We start from the raw sequence: 15,237 nt of genomic DNA on the forward strand, positions 1-15,237 counted from the left end.
CCTTGCACGAGGTGGCGTCACGTACCGAAGAAGTCCAGCCCGTGAGACACGCACGTGTGCGCGTGTGGCTTGCTTTTGTTATGCTCCTCGCTGGTGTTTCCGGCCTTATAGCTAAAAGTCAGCGATACCGTGGAAGAAGAACCCACTACTTCTTCAGAATCAGATATTTTATTTGCCAATTACAGAGAAGTACAAGGAATTTCTTGCACCTTATCGCACTAGTTTAATCAAAAAGACCCTTAACAGGGAATGTTAAACATATTTATCCCTGACATTTACAATATATGATTCTTTATCTCTAGAACCCTGCATTCCGTGATGTATGCGACGGAACATGTAGTGGAACAGTTCGGTCAAAGTATCTTGATGAGAGTACAGTACAATTACTCCCAGTTCTGAAATGCATTGGTTAAAAGTCATTGTTTACTAGTCTGTGCGCTGACATGGCGAATCACATTTCCGTGACAATTAAGCTCAATTTCATAATGTTGCATTGCAAATTTCATCATAGTTTATTGTTCATAAAAATCATTCAATCATCAAATTTTGGCAGCTGATATTTACGACACTTTGCTTGAGTTTCTAAAGTCAGAATCAGTTTTATTAACCAAATATGCATGCGTACAAAGAAACAGACATATATATTGTTTATTCGGTCCACATAAACAGAACTAAAAGAAACAAAGCTAAACTAAAAAAACTGAATGTAAAGGCATACGGATACGTTATAAAAGCTAAGCATTAAGTAAAAGTTAAATCAGTGTTCTTTTTCATAATCTCTTAATGGTATAAACACGTGAACATGTTTCACATCAATAAATGCTATATTTACATGCTCACATTTATTATCTCTGAATAACTTAAATCACCAAAGTCCTTACTGACAGCACCACCGGTATAGTATTTGTCACTTCCCCTGTCTGTGATTTCGTTCTACCCCATATAATTGTCTGCTCATGTTTCATACATACGTATATTTATAAGTCCGCAAAACCTGTGTTGCGTGAGCTCTAGTATTTCTATTTCTATGATTTACACTCCTATTTCTATGATTTGTCAACATTTGCGCACGCGCAGTTTGCTTTCGCGCACGATGGCTACTGATGGTGCTGTACTGCTGGGCTTGGTGGAGGAGTTCGTCTCAGGACAACAGGACAGCAAGGCCGCGGACACGGCAAGAGGTAGCGAGTGGGATTTTGATCGGTGCTGAAGGCGCGTGCTTAAGGGGCACCGGCGTGCTGAAGGGCCTGGGGGCGAAGCAGCGATCTGCCATGCGCGTACACGATGCCCCCGGAGTTGCGTTTCGGCTTCCCAGCTTCGCTGGTTTTTCGCTCTTCTATGCTTAGCAACAACACAAATTGTGTCAAATGTATGATTTATTTAAGTCAACTCACAGAAACGAGCCTCTAAATCAGTGCAGTCTTCCGTAATGTTTACTATCTGAAAAGAATGTTACAGCTGAGTTTGTTCACAAAGTGCACCGAGGGACCATTTGGCACCCAGAGTTCACTGAATTGTCCGGGAGGGGTTTCAGGGCCAGACCAGTTGAAATTAATAATGTTAACTGTGGAGATGGAGTTTGTTTCGGGCCACGTCATTTTTAGAATAAAAAGAACACGTGTCTGACACTTACAGATGGCAAGAATGAGCCTAAATGTTAGTACCCTAAATGTTGCAATGTTCGTAATGCTGTCTGATATAGGTTAGATACACCATAGATGTCGTCAGAGATACACATAACCACCTCCACAGTATTATCTGTTGCATAGTGCCACACAAGATTTACATTTCCCGTTTGGAAAGGAACATCGTGGTTCTTTTCAGAGCCTGACCTTTGGAGGTTTTGATTATGAAAATCTGATGTTGACTGTTGTGGTAGGCCACACTACCTGGATAATTCTGACAATCAAGGGTTATGTGTTGTATGCTGCCCTCTATTTAAATGGGCCACTAGTTCCTCAATGACATTGTATTAAACCCTTTATTTTCTTTGCAAGGTGTGAAGACTGGACAGTTTAAAATATTAGAACTGGTTGAAGCTTTGGGGTAAAGTATCAGTTTTTATATGTAAAATGTATGTTTTCATGTATCATGTAATTATATCATGATTGAGTAATGTAAGTTAATATAAGCCAGTTGCTGTGTCTGTTATTTCACCAAAGAGTTCTCATTATTTATGGGTTTACAGTTTTTGCAAGATGTGGAAAGTATAAAAATCTGTTCATCAGAGTGTCAGATTGAGACTTTGCTGGCTAACTTCAGAGTGCCAGACCGTGCCTGTTTTTATAAGGGGCACAGTGTTTGCAAAGGCCTACGGTCTGGCTGCTGAATGCTCACGTGTAACTGTTTGAAACAAAATGGCCACAGATGCAGCTTTCGGGGCTGCGGTACGGCAGCCTTAGGGACCCGAACTGCGTGTGTTAGAAACATAATGGCCGCCCCCAGGACTGGCTGTTCAGTGCCCTGTGTTTCTCTATGCAGCCTGAGCCTGACGAGCTCCCAGCCGCAGACTAGGGCACGTGGAGTGCAGCTGCTGTCTGAGGTCCTACACGAGTGTAACAGCAGTCTCTCCGAGAAGGAAGGTGAGGCCTTCCTCTGACCCGGCACAGCGCATCAGGGGCTGCTGTTAATCACGTTCATTCAGGATTTATGTGCCACATACACAGTTATACCCGGTACAATGTGATCGGCTTGATTGGGATTATGAGACAAGAGAAGTAAGTCTGAAGTTTTAGACAAACTTAATAAATATCCATAAACGGTGTGCAGTTAGCAGTAAGGTGACAGATGGTGGAGCAGAGAGTCAGATGAATGAGGTGATATTTACATATGTAAACTGTGTTTACGTGATTGTGCTGTGTGGGCTGTTGGAACATTGATTATGGAGCCTTTGGACACGGTCCTTGTGTCCAGCATTAGACCATTAAAGGTTTTTGTCTGATTGAATGTTATCCAGCCCCCTAAGTCTTACTGTAGGATTACAATCAGAATCCTTTTATTCACCGTGTGCAAAAAGAACAATGAATTTTGTTTCGGTGATGGCACGAGTATGCAATTTATACACAATGTCAAGAGAAAAATACACACGACAATAAATCTAATAATGATAGAAAGAGAGGTGTTGAATACACGGCTCTGTGTCAGCTGAACAGAGAAATTACAGTCCTTAACTCTGTTACCATGGCTGCAGTCCCCCGTTTGGAATTCTGATTGTCCTCATGTCACTGTTATTGTTCGGAAAGCTGTTATCAGTTATTTAGCAGTGGCTCTTAATCGTCATGCCTTACTGTGTTTGGAACTGTCAGAAATGTGATTGGCTGTTGGTTTCACCACCTGCTTTTCACTGCTCTGTTTATTTTCTTTTTCTTTTTTTAATTGCAGTCGAGGTCCTTGTAGTTTTTTATGAAAACAGACTGAAGGACCACTATGTCATCCTGCCCCATGTTTTGCAGGGGATCAAGGCCTTGGTGAGTTTTTGTTTGCTTTTTAACAAAAAAAAAACATATTTGGAGATTTATATACCTGGGACGTATTTTAATGCTATATGATATTGGCGTGTTTGATTTAGATACTCAGAGTTTTTGTGTGTGTGTGTGTGACTGAAAGTGATTTTTTTTAAAAATTATTTTCCTAATACCATTGACCCATCCAAATGATGCTCAGCCGATCAGTTTCACACATCTGCCATCTTTTCTTCACATGTGGGTTTTCTGTTCCGGCGCTGCTGTTCTTTCTCTGTAACCATGGAAACTTTAAAGCCCAGACACCCTGAAGTCTCTTATGGTTTAAGACAAACTTTGCATCACCTGCTCGTAGCGTATTAGCGCCGCTGTAGCCCTGCAGCGTCTTGTGGGCCCCCACAAGCGATTTGTATCGCAGTGGCTCCACTCTCTGATTTCCTGTGGCAGAATTCTCCCTTTCATCTCGAACCTGCAGCGGGGGACACGCTCAGGCCAGCCTCGTGATCAGAGTTGTACATGAGTCATGTAATTTTAAACATTTAAGTTATTGTTAAGAAATATCGTGTCTGTAAATTAACTCCAGAGTTTGTTCCCTGTTGCTTTTCTGTGTTTATGTTGAAAATCCAGTGAGGGAGCGTGGTGTTCCTTATGCTGTATATCCCGCCTTGTATCTCTGTCAGACCAAGACTCCATTGTGGCCCCCCGGATTGGCTGTTTCAGTCCTGAGGTCACTCTTCCGAGATATTCATGTGCAGGTAAACCCGAGGTCAGGGAAGGCGATCAGGGATTTTAAACAGCTTCTACCAGGGGAGATGTTCCATGAAGCAGGATTTCTCAGTTAGCTGGGGTAACTTAAGCTAGATGTCGTGATTGTCCAATAAGAGTTTAGGTAAGGAGCATTCCTGTTTGAGCAGTCATGAGTCTTGCTCAGTAAACCCTGTATTTATCGTACGTTGAATTTTCACCAACGTGGGCTTCTCCAGCTTCACAGTTATGCCGTGTTCTGTCTTATTGTATTAAATTAACAGTAATAGGACTGGTTTTTAATCTTACACTGATTATCCTTTAGAATAATTGGATCCAAGTGCACTTTTTCATTTAGGAAGCAATTTCACTTCAGGCACACAGACGGATGGGGTCTCAGGCAGATCCGTTAGCTCTGAGGGATATCGACTGTGATTCTGCACCATGGATGTGCCCAGATGAATGACTGCTCTCTCTCTCTCTCTCTCTCTCTCGCCCCTCCCCACCACCCCCACTGCAAGTCTTTAATGTTGGTGGAGCGGTCATGTGTCTACAGCATTCTCATCAACCTGATGGAGTTCAAGGAGGAGGGTAAGATGTCTCCTGGCAGAGTGTTGGAAATGTTCGCTTTTCTGAATGTCTTCGGGTCATATTCACATGCACCAACCACCCCCCGTCCCCCCCCCCCCCCGTCAGAGCTGAAGGGGCTGGGCGCAGACTTCGTCTTCGGGTTTGTCCAGGCGATGGACAGCGAACGCGACCCCCGGAATCTCCTGCTAGCCTTCCAGATCGCCCGGAATATTCTCCTCCGAGGCTATGAGCTGGGTGAGGGCCGTGCCTGAGGGTGGGCTCGCTTGCCGGGCGTGAGTGAGGTTTCGCCCCTGGAAATGACGCCATTCTGCTCGTGTCGCAGGTAAATTCACAGAGGAGCTGTTTGAAGTGACGTCCGGCTACTTCCCCTTAGACTTCACGCCCGTAAGTGACTGTCCCTGTAAACCAGGCCTGGCAGTTTATTATTTATTCATATTTAGTAGCATCCCGTGATGCCCAGGGTCTGAATTCCTTGTCTTCTTCCTCTGTAGCCCCCTAACAACCCCCATGGGATCACGCAGGAGGATCTGATCGTGGCTCTGAGAGGCGTTCTCTCTGGGACGGCCCGCTTTGCGCAGGTGAGGAGGGGAGCAAAGACCTGATGGGGTTTGTGGTGGGGGTATCGGCACCCCCTACAGGCACATTACCCACGGCCCATCTCTATCCCGCCCCCCCCCCCCCCAGTTCCTGCTGCCGCTGATCATCGAGAAGCTGGACTCGGACGTCCAGAACGCCAAGCTGGACTGCCTGCAGACACTGGTGAGGGATGGGCCACGCCCCTCCGCGTCGGCCCACTGCTCAGAGCCGACGCCTCCAGCTCGAACCCGTGTTCGCTCCACTTCTCATTTTAACATGTCCCACATAACCCTGTCAGTTTACTAATGTCCAAACAGGCTCCAGCATCTGCTACAGAAGTGGAGGGTCACGATTCCTTGTATTAATGTTAATATTTAATTATGGTCTGTCTAATTTCCCCTTAATTATTGTTCTTCTTTATTGTCACTTTCTTAATTCAGTAATTAGTCCTGTCTGTTACTACAAGAACAGAGTCAGCTGCCGGTCTGAGTCACCCAATGTTAAACTATTAAAGTATTCAAGTAATAAAACGCTTCAGACCATCTGCCAAAGCTGCACCCTGACCAGTCTTAGAAAGTGAAGGCCCATCTCATATATTAGCATAAATTTTTATAAAATGGCTGATTATCTTAAATTGTCTGTATTGACACTGGCAAAGCCCCTCTCAAGAACTGGACATATACATTTTTTACACTTGCTTTTAGTATTCAGTTTTAGTAATTTTTTTAGGTTTTGGGTTAGTTTTTAGTTGCTTTCAACGCTGGCGCAAGTGGACTCACACCCACGATTAACTCAGATCCTGTAGTGATAAGTCCTACAGTATAACTTCCTATTTTCCCTCCTTCTGTCCACACTGCTGCACTCATGCATCATATGTGACGGCTGTGCATGGCTCCCCCTGTTGGCAGGAGGCCTGCGCTTCCGTGTACTCCTACAGTGAGCTGAAGGGGTTCCTGTCGGGCCTCTGGGCCTCGCTGCGCAGAGAGGTAGGCCTCCACGGACAACCTGGTCCACCGCTGTCTCGTTACTTCCAGGGCCGGGTTACAGGTTAAAGCCCCCGTTAGGGTTAAGTGACGTGCCCCTCAGCGCTGTATCAGTTACCATCTCAGTGCTGGAAGTGAGTGTCTGTTGTACCTTTGAACAAAATGCTCGCAGTCAGTTGTTGCAGGAAACAATATGTAATTGGGTAACTTTAGATAAGTGTCAGGTAGCAGATGATGTAGTGGAAAAACAGTCCTAAAGAGCACTGCCCCACCCTGCCCCGCTTTGCCCCCCCCAGGTCTTCCAGACGGCCAGCGAGAAGATCGAGGCTGCAGGCCTTTCTGCCCTGAGTGCCCTCTCGGCCTGCCTGTCCCGCTCTGTCCTTGACTCGCAGGGTGACGACGGTCTGCATGTTTTCCTGGATCTTGTTATCCAAGGTACTAAAATGCCAACATTCGAGAGTGTCACACTGGCATTTTTTTATTTACTTTTAAAAATGCTCACTTGTGCTCATCTCCGCAGACTGTCAGCATCACCTCTGTGAGCCCGACCTCAAGCTCGTGTGGCCCAGTGCCAAGCTGCTGCAGGCGGCCGGTGGCGCCTCCTATAGGGCAAGCCACAGAATTACGAGCGTGGTCATGCCAAAACTGATGCAGCAGTACATCAGCCAAACACAGGCAAGCCTGGCTTTATTTTTTTCCACATATATGTTTGTCTTTTTCAGTTGAGCCTCAAAGTCCAATATGCTGTCTCTTTCAGTGTGCTCACCGGCGCACCCTGCTGGAGGTCCTCCAGGGATTCCTGCAGCCAGTCCAGTGTAGTGTCCCCTTAGAGGGAGGTAAGGCTTCCTCTTAACATGCTCCCAAACCCCACGTTCGGATGTTTTTCGCCCTCTGTTTTTGGATGTAGAAGTAAAGCAATAGAATTCACTAGTTACGCATTAGATACACTATATGGCTGAATGTACATGGACACCAGCTTGTCCATCTCATTCTGAAACCAAGGGTATTAATATAAAGTTAATCAGCCCACGGTTGCTGTAATAGCCTCTTCTCTTCTGGGAAGCCTTTCCATTAGATATTGGGACATCGCTGGTGGGATTTGCTGCCATTCAGGTTGGGTGTTGACGTTGGGTGATCAGGTCCCTTCCTGGGAGCTTGTGTGGCTGACCACTGTGCAGCTGATCCTGGTCCCGGTCACTTTGACCTTCACATCAGTTGCGGCTGACCGGGGCAGCTCTAGCAGGACAGAAATGTGGAGAACTGACTTGTTGGAAAGATGAGGTGTCCCATGACGGCGTCCTACGATGGTTCTAAGTGGAAAGTCACTAACGTCTCCAGTACGAGCACTCACTCTGCTGCTGTTCGCTGCAGGAGATCATGTGACTGTGTGCCTAATTATTCACCTGTGTCAGCAATGGGCAAATACTCTGATTAATAGGGGTGCCCGTGTGCTTCTGGCCGTATGTTTTCTGCTATCAGGAAGGTGCTTATTGTGAATTACGGTGGTCGGCTGCTTATGAGCATAGTAATGACACTCGGCCTCCTCCCCACCAGATGAGAATGTGTTCAGCACATTCCGCGAGTCCCTGTGCACCGTCGTCTTTGATGCCCTTTCGGAGTCCAACTCGGGACTGCAGGTGGCAGCCTGCAGAGTCCTGGTCTCACTGGGCCAACAGCCAGGTGGGTGGTCCCGTCTCCTCCTTGCTCCGCCCACCGCTCCACCATAGCACCCCTCTCTTTACTACTTCCCGTCTTGATCCGTGGCACCGTTTCCCAGTTAGTCACCAGTTTCAAGTCCGCAGTCGTCAACATCCTTCAGGGTGATCAATGGGTCTCAAGCCCTCATCCTTATTCAAACTCCCCTGCAATTAAAACCTGCCAAAAAGTATAGCACCACCCCCCCCCCCCATGCCATAGTTACCCCCTCCGTGCTGAATATTGTAAAGGAATATCAGTGCGCCACCCAGTGGTGGTTCACTGATGCAAGGTCAGCGGTTTGAGTGAAGGTCACGCTTGTGTAAGCTGATGATTCTCCTGCTTCAGAGAACATGTGACCTCAAGCTGGGACTCAGCCAGTGATACTGAAATTAAAATCCACTATTGTAAGCCTCTCGCTTTGTCGGGCAGTAGCAGTAGTGGTTGTGGTGGTGATGATCACCGTCAGGAAGGGTGACACCCGTTTCGGCCCCCAGACCTTTTGTTGGCGTCCGATGTGGAGCTGGCCATCAGTCACCTGACTCGGCTGGTCTTGGAGGACGAGGAGCTCCAAGTCAGGTGAGCAGGCCGCCCCTCAGTGTCCCCTAGGCGACCTGACACGCGTCACATCAGTCCCGTCGAGCCGCCACCCCCGTCACGATTGTGATTTCTCTGCCTCCAGCACGGCTGTTCTGGAATGTTCCCGCTGCCTGTCCCTCCTGCACCCCGGCACCTTCGCTGCCACCATTGTCCCTCGGCTCAAAGAAGAGATCTTCACAGGTGCCTGGGATGGGGGTGAAAGGCGGGTGGGAGGTCAGAGGTCATGGGAGAGGCCGTGCGTGACAGCTGGGACCCACACGCTGCTCCTGCTGTGCACGATGGCCACTGCAGGCTCGCTGGCATGGCAGCGCTGACACGGCCGTCTAACGGGACGCTTTACAGCAAGTTAACAGACTTTACAGTGATGATGTCATGCTGGGAAAAGCCAGGAGACGAGAGGAGTCACCAAAAAACTCCTCTTAGTCAAAAATAGGCAGGAAACGCAGCAGGGGGTGAGATTATTGCGCCCCCTCTTTGGTTAAAGCTAAATCAGATATTGTGAAACGTGAGTAAAAGTGTGAAGGCCACTGGCTGGTTGATGTTATGGATGAATTGGGGGGGGGGACGTCACTGAGGAGGTGCTGTGCGTGACCCCCATAGAGCCCATGACCCAGGGTGACGGGCCCCCCCCGAAAGCTTTGCGGGAGCGGTGCATGACCGCGCTGGCCGCCGTGTCGACTCAGCCCGCGGTGATACGGGAGAGCGCCCCCGTGCTGCTGGAGGTCCTGGCGTCTTCTCACACAGGTAATGAATCCGGGTGTGAATATGGGTTTGCATTCAAGGGTACAACAGACGGTCCCTGCGGTGGGGCAGGCTTCTGCTCTGTGCCTCCTGGGGTGCATTCTGGGTCACGGCGATTCCCCTCCCCCACCAGGAACAGGATCGTTCGCGGCGGATGATGCATTGGCAGCGTGCCGCAGTCTGCAGCGGATAGTGGAGCAGGCCCCAGACGTGGAGGACACTGGGAGATTCTTCCATGACATCATCATCCCGCGCCTTCTGGGCTTGGCGTTGCAGGCTGGCCTGTGGCGTAAGTACAGACGCGTGGTGGGGGAGGGGGTGCATAGAGCCTGTCTTACTGGGGTATTCCACTGGGCTGCCATTGGGTCGATTTTAGAGGGAGTTTCAGGAACCGTCTCTCTGTGTCCAGGTGGGGTATCCCCACCCCGGGAAAGCCCCCTGACGGAGGAGCCGGTGTTGCTGGCCTTGGTACCGGTGATGGGTACAGCCTGTGCCCGGCTGCAGCCACAGTGAGTCCACTGCAAATACGTCGAGCTTCCTGTCGGGGGCAAAATGCGTCTCTGTGGTGGTAACAGCTGCATTTCTGCTGGCAGGCTGTCTGCTGTCACTGCAGCGCGGGCGGTGTCCCTCTTCCTGGACGGGGACGTGAGTTTCCTGCAGGAAGACGGGCTTCCCGCAGGACTGCAGCTGCTGAGAGTGAGTCTGACGACAGACACACATGGTCCAACAGACGCGCGCTTCCATGTCTGTCCAGCAGGGGGACTTCTCACTGCATCTCAAGCTGCTTAATTTCAAAAGCCACTGCGAGAAGATCCAAAAAAAATGATGAATATAACATAAGCGATATGACGCTGTAGAGGGTGAAGAAAAGGTGCTTTGTGTCTCTAAAACATCTATTTCCAGGAGTTTGAGAACCGGTGGAGACATTTGTACAAGAATACAGATGCAAGTCCCTGTGTAGCGGGTCACAGTATCTGCTTCTGAAGAGGTGCATGCTGGGAAGGCCGTAGGCCCTGCTAACAGTGCCCATCTTCCAGGTGCCGCACTCCGGGAGCCTGTCGCAGCTGACATGCCTTCTCATGGCCTGCGTGTGCTCCGTGCCGCAGAGTGTAAGCCCCGCCCACCACGCTGGCCCATCTTCACCCTGCTTCGGCCTTTGTTTTTGTGGGTTTTTTTTTTTTGTTTTTTTTTTTAAATGATGCTGCTCATGTCATGTAGTAACGGCATGTATCCTGTAGGGGGCACTGTCTCAAAGAACAATCCTCAGAACAGAGGCAGGTAATGTGATGCTCTGCCCTGCAGGTGGAGCTGCCCCAGGTGGAGCGGTTGATGGCGGAGTTGGAGGAGCTCTCCTGTACGTCCACGCACCCCTTCTCCTACATCAGTGCCTCCAAGTGCTTCGCCGGCCTGGTGAACAAGAGGCCTGCAGGTGGGAGTTTACCCAGAATCCCTCCCTCTGAGTCACAGAACTAGTCACGTACAAAAGAGGGGTTGCCTGAGTAGGTTAACCCGTTTGACTGTGGACCCGACGCAGGTCTGTGTCCATCCAGTGAGGGTTATGAGGTACTGGAGCTTTTAGGGTGAACAGGGGTCGGACCCGACGGAGAGGCTCAGCTGCGGATCTCCCGCTTTTAGGGGAGGCGCTGGACTTGCTGCTGGACAGAGTGATGGGGAGGATCTGCTCGGAGCTGGACCGCGCCTCCTCTTCCCTCCGCCTGCAGGCCTTCACCCTGCTGCTCTGGGTGAGATGGGCCGCCTACCAGAACCGTGTCCATGTTATGTACCACCCTCAGCCCTCAAACTGGACCTCCAGGTACCGCTTTGCGGTGTGTCTTGTTATATAGCATTGCTGTATTTAGTTTGGCTGCTGAACCTTTAGCCCGTAGCCCTACTCTTACCTCTAAGGTGCCAACAGCCTCTCCAATAATTCCTCTCGGCAACTCTGACGTTAGAAATTCTGACAGCTGGAGGTGTTTTTCTTTGGAGTGGTTCAGCGTTAAGCCCCGTCTCTCTGCTCTGATCTGCGAGGTCAGGTTTTATAGCCAGCATGGCCCCTCTCTGCCTCCGCACTCTGCTCAGGACCGTGATCCCCTGTTTTTCAGGTGACCAAGGCCCTTCTGATCCGATATCATCCCCGGGCCTCCGTGCTGACGGATAAGGTAACGCGTTCGGGTCATGAGTGGGTTAACTGAGCCCTTCTGGGGCTCGAACCTGCAACACCAGCGTGTTTAAGCTGCCCGCTCCGCTATTCCGCTTCAGATGTTCTCTCTCTTGACGGACCATGAGCTGGGCCCCCTAGTGGCTGACGGCTTTTCCGTGCTGATGAGCGACCCGGTGGACGTGCTGACCCGGGCGGGCCACGCTGAAGTGCGCATCATGTACCGACAACGCTTCTTCACGGAGAACTCGGCCAAGCTGGTGCAAGGGTTCAACTCAGCGGAGAAAGGTACTGAGAGGGGTGGGGCCTGTGAGGGGGCGGGGCTAGGGAGGGAGGGGGCGGGGCTTATGAAGGGACTTCATCGAGGCTCGGCTGAAAACCAGAACATTACCAAGCAATTTCACAACTAGTTTAAACTTTTGTGGCTGTTAATCAGACTGGAAAGATCCCCATCAGTGGTGCATTTTTGGGCTGTGAACTGGCAACCTGCCTCTGTGCGGTTCAGTTGCCAGCAGAGCATTGCTGTCCCTATTGGTGTGAAGTTAGAGATGCAGCACCCCCCCCCACCACGAGGTCGTGCATACGGGGTGTGAACCAGCAACCCAGCTCCACGTTGCTGAACATGGGCTGCACTGTCCTCGAACCTGTCACCGGGCTCACATCCCAATACGTCCCCGGAAGCACCAGACGTGCAGAAAGTAGGTCAGACTGCGAGTCACAGGAGCAGCTCGGAACGTCACCGGGGATTTAATCACCAGGGGTCCAGATTCTGTTCCTGCTAACCACTCAGCTAATGAATATTCATTAACCTGAGAGCCAGTATGAATGTCCTGTCCTGAAAGAGCAGAACACTCTGTATCATATCGAGATATTTAAAATGAAAGTGTAATTCCAGTGACGTATGAAGGTGTTCATGTGCATGTAGCAATTCATTATATGAGATTTTCAAGTCTGCACCCTTGTAGACAGTCAGCACGGTCTTCATTGCTATTCTGACCACACAGAACACTTCCTTACATCGTCTTGCCTTCACTGTCCCAGTTCACTGCATAAGCAGAAGGCTTTTTTGCTCAGAAGGTGGTTTCCATGGAGATGGAACAATCAGGCATTCTGTCAAGGAATTCCCGAGGCCCAGAGATTCCGTCGGCGGCTTATGGGGGGAGTGACCTCGCCCTTGATACCTGCCTCCCTCTCTCTCTTCTCCCCCTCCCTCCGGCACAGAGATGAAGCCCAGCTACCTCAAAGCGCTCTCACACATTGTGAACAACCTTCCGAGGCAGGTCCAGCTGTCTGAGCTTCCAGCGGTGAGTTGCCTGCCTGGGTGGGTGGGTGGGGGGAGTGAAGATTTTGAACCGAGAAGAATGCCAGACTTTTTGTAAATGTCTTTGAACATAGTGCAGAGATAATTACACCAGGTGCTGAAATTAAAGACCCTGAGGTCACAACAGAAGCAAGCAGAGAACAGTATTTAATTAGCGGTGCTCGGGATTCAGACGCCGGGCTGTCAGCCGCGAGCTGGAGGGTCTCTCTGTGTGTGTGCAGCTGCTCCCCCTCCTGCGGGAGGCGCTCTCGTGCCCGGACCAAGCGGTGCAGCTGTCCACCCTCTCCTGCCTGTACCCCGTGCTGATGGACTCCTCGCCGGTGTCGACCCTCTGCCCCCAGCTTGAAGGGCTCATATCACGCCTGCTCGGCCTCACCAGCAGCCCTGCCATGGTACTCACCGCGTTCCCCCCCCCCCCATCATATTGCTCCATTCCTCCACCCCCATCACCCCAGCTATTTCTATAACAGGAGTACTTGTACAGTGCATATGTCTGACTGATTTCTGTGTCGTCCCCCCCCCAGAAAGTACGCATCACTTCCCTGCAATGCCTTAACGCCGTGTCCCACTTCCCCGATCACGGAGTACGTATGCACGCCGCCGTCCCTGTCGTATCCTGCTAAACGTGGATCACATGACCAGCGGCCTGCTGAAGCACCGCTCGGGGGGGGGGGGGGGCAGGTGCATACCACTGTGGTCGCCACGGCATTGATGCGCAGCATCTGACCGCGGACCTCAGACTGTGTCAATAATCTCCGTCTAACACACTGCTGGTGTCCTGCCTGTGGTTTCAGTCGCTGGTCAGTCTGGCTCATTCAGAAATAAAGGGGGCATCATTTTAACCATCACCCCCCAGGAGTGACCACCATACCCATCCTTTCAAATAATCTGTGCTAGTGTGTAGTGTGTCAGGGCGTTGTGACTGTGACCGGAAGGTCGCTGGTTCATATCCCGCTGCAGCCCTAAACAAGGCCCTTAATCCCAATGGCTCTAGGAACTGGTTGTACATCATTTTGGTTTAAAGCATCAAAGCTAAATCAATCAAGCTAAATCAATAAATAGAATCCGTTGCATTGGTGGTTTTGGGATTAAGTATTTGTTAGCAGTTTTGTACCTGCCCCTCTACCCAATGATAAGATTTTGTGTGCGCTGCCCCCTCCCCCCATAGGTCCTCCCGTTCCGCGATAGGGTTCTGCGAGCACTGGCCCCTCCCCTGGATGACAAGAAGAGGCTGGTGAGGAAGGAGGCGGTAGCAGCGCGGGGAGAGTGGTGAGTCACGCTTAAACAATATGGCAACCCTGTTTCATCCCGCCTAGGAGCACTTGGTTGTGCATGAACAGACAAAGCATGGGATACAATGTGAGCTGTTTGAGGAGCCAAAGCAGCAGTTCAGCAGCGAAACGGAAAATTCAGCAAACAGATGTGTCACGGGTTTGGAAGTGGCTGCGCAGGCAGCAGGCTCACGCAGCAATGCTTACTAAACGATAATCCGAAAACATCAACCTAAGAGCGCAAGTCAGCAGATCCTGGAAAGGATTTTCATTTACTAAAGGTCCAGATTAGAATCCAATCAATATTTGGAACATTGTATGATTTGAGCATGATTAGCAAATAAACTAACTGCACTTTATATTAACCCCCTAAGTTGAGTTTTAGTAAAAACTACTGAGTGCTTTTTAGTTGGAACTAACAAAATAATCAGTCCCAACATGAGGATAATATAATAATTCCCTACAAGGTAATTAAAACTCCAGGTAACGAGGAGTTTTTGCTGGTTTGCAGGTTCCTCCTGGGAAGCCCAGGAAGGTGAGCCCTCCCCCACCTCGCTGTGTCTCTGGGGAGGGGAGAGCGTGTCCACAGCAGACGGCCCCGGACTCCAACCTGCCGCCACAGCCTTGTATACTCAGCGTAGCACACACTCTATCGCACTGCTTCTGGCCCTAGAGCGCACAAAGTGAGGCAAGGGAAAGTGGGGACCTAGAACCCAAACCACACCGGAAACGTGTCCTAGATCAAATGGACTCTTACCCAGCGAATGGTGGGAGACAAAACTATAATACAAAACTACAGTATTCCCACCTACACTCTCTAACCAGACAAGGAGGAAACAAAAAAATGAACCAACAACCGCTGACATGGAACATGCAGGGATATAGGTTTCACGTGGGTTTCACTGACATTAGTTAGTACTGGCACCTATTTTTAGTTCGTAAAAATGTGTGCTAATCCTTTCAGACAGCGAACTGGTCACCAGCTGTCTGTCCCTGTTAGCCAACTAACATTAAACCTCACACAACGAAAGTCAGGGCTATTGTGGACATGATTTAAGTTTCTATAAATAAATGTCAGATTTTTATAAATGCATTT

General features: G+C 49.8%; 1 protein-coding gene across 1 annotated transcript; it reads left to right on the forward strand.

Annotated features, from left to right (window-relative positions):
• The first annotated feature begins 1,031 nt into the window (after positions 1-1,031).
• Positions 1,032-15,234, forward strand: mms19 (MMS19 homolog, cytosolic iron-sulfur assembly component). The gene is made up of 31 exons (XM_072703502.1): positions 1,032-1,181; positions 1,998-2,046; positions 2,482-2,582; positions 3,382-3,467; positions 4,142-4,216; positions 4,727-4,796; positions 4,902-5,030; positions 5,119-5,180; positions 5,288-5,374; positions 5,481-5,555; positions 6,281-6,358; positions 6,652-6,790; positions 6,876-7,030; positions 7,113-7,191; positions 7,910-8,035; positions 8,548-8,629; positions 8,733-8,830; positions 9,251-9,394; positions 9,525-9,680; positions 9,801-9,900; positions 9,985-10,087; positions 10,429-10,500; positions 10,694-10,820; positions 11,027-11,133; positions 11,494-11,550; positions 11,651-11,837; positions 12,771-12,853; positions 13,092-13,262; positions 13,395-13,454; positions 14,039-14,139; positions 14,653-15,234. The coding sequence occupies exons 1-31, from the start codon at positions 1,049-1,051 to the stop codon at positions 14,678-14,680; spliced, it is 3,120 nt and encodes a 1,039-aa protein (XP_072559603.1). The 5' UTR covers positions 1,032-1,048; the 3' UTR covers positions 14,681-15,234.
• The last annotated feature ends 3 nt before the right edge of the window (positions 15,235-15,237 follow it).

This window comes from Paramormyrops kingsleyae, chromosome 20 (genome assembly GCF_048594095.1).
Source record: "Paramormyrops kingsleyae isolate MSU_618 chromosome 20, PKINGS_0.4, whole genome shotgun sequence".
NCBI classification, from domain to species: domain Eukaryota; kingdom Metazoa; phylum Chordata; class Actinopteri; order Osteoglossiformes; family Mormyridae; genus Paramormyrops; species Paramormyrops kingsleyae.

Excerpts from the sequence above, each read along its gene's own strand:
- mms19 (XM_072703502.1), top strand. The coding sequence starts at position 1,049 with ATGATTTGTCAACATTTGCGCACGCGCAGTTTGCTTTCGCGCACGATG. Across the intron at positions 7,192-7,909 it reads TAGTGTCCCCTTAGAGGGAG|ATGAGAATGTGTTCAGCACA; the intron begins GTAAGGCTTCCT and ends CCTCCCCACCAG. Across the intron at positions 8,630-8,732 it reads GACGAGGAGCTCCAAGTCAG|CACGGCTGTTCTGGAATGTT; the intron begins GTGAGCAGGCCG and ends CTCTGCCTCCAG.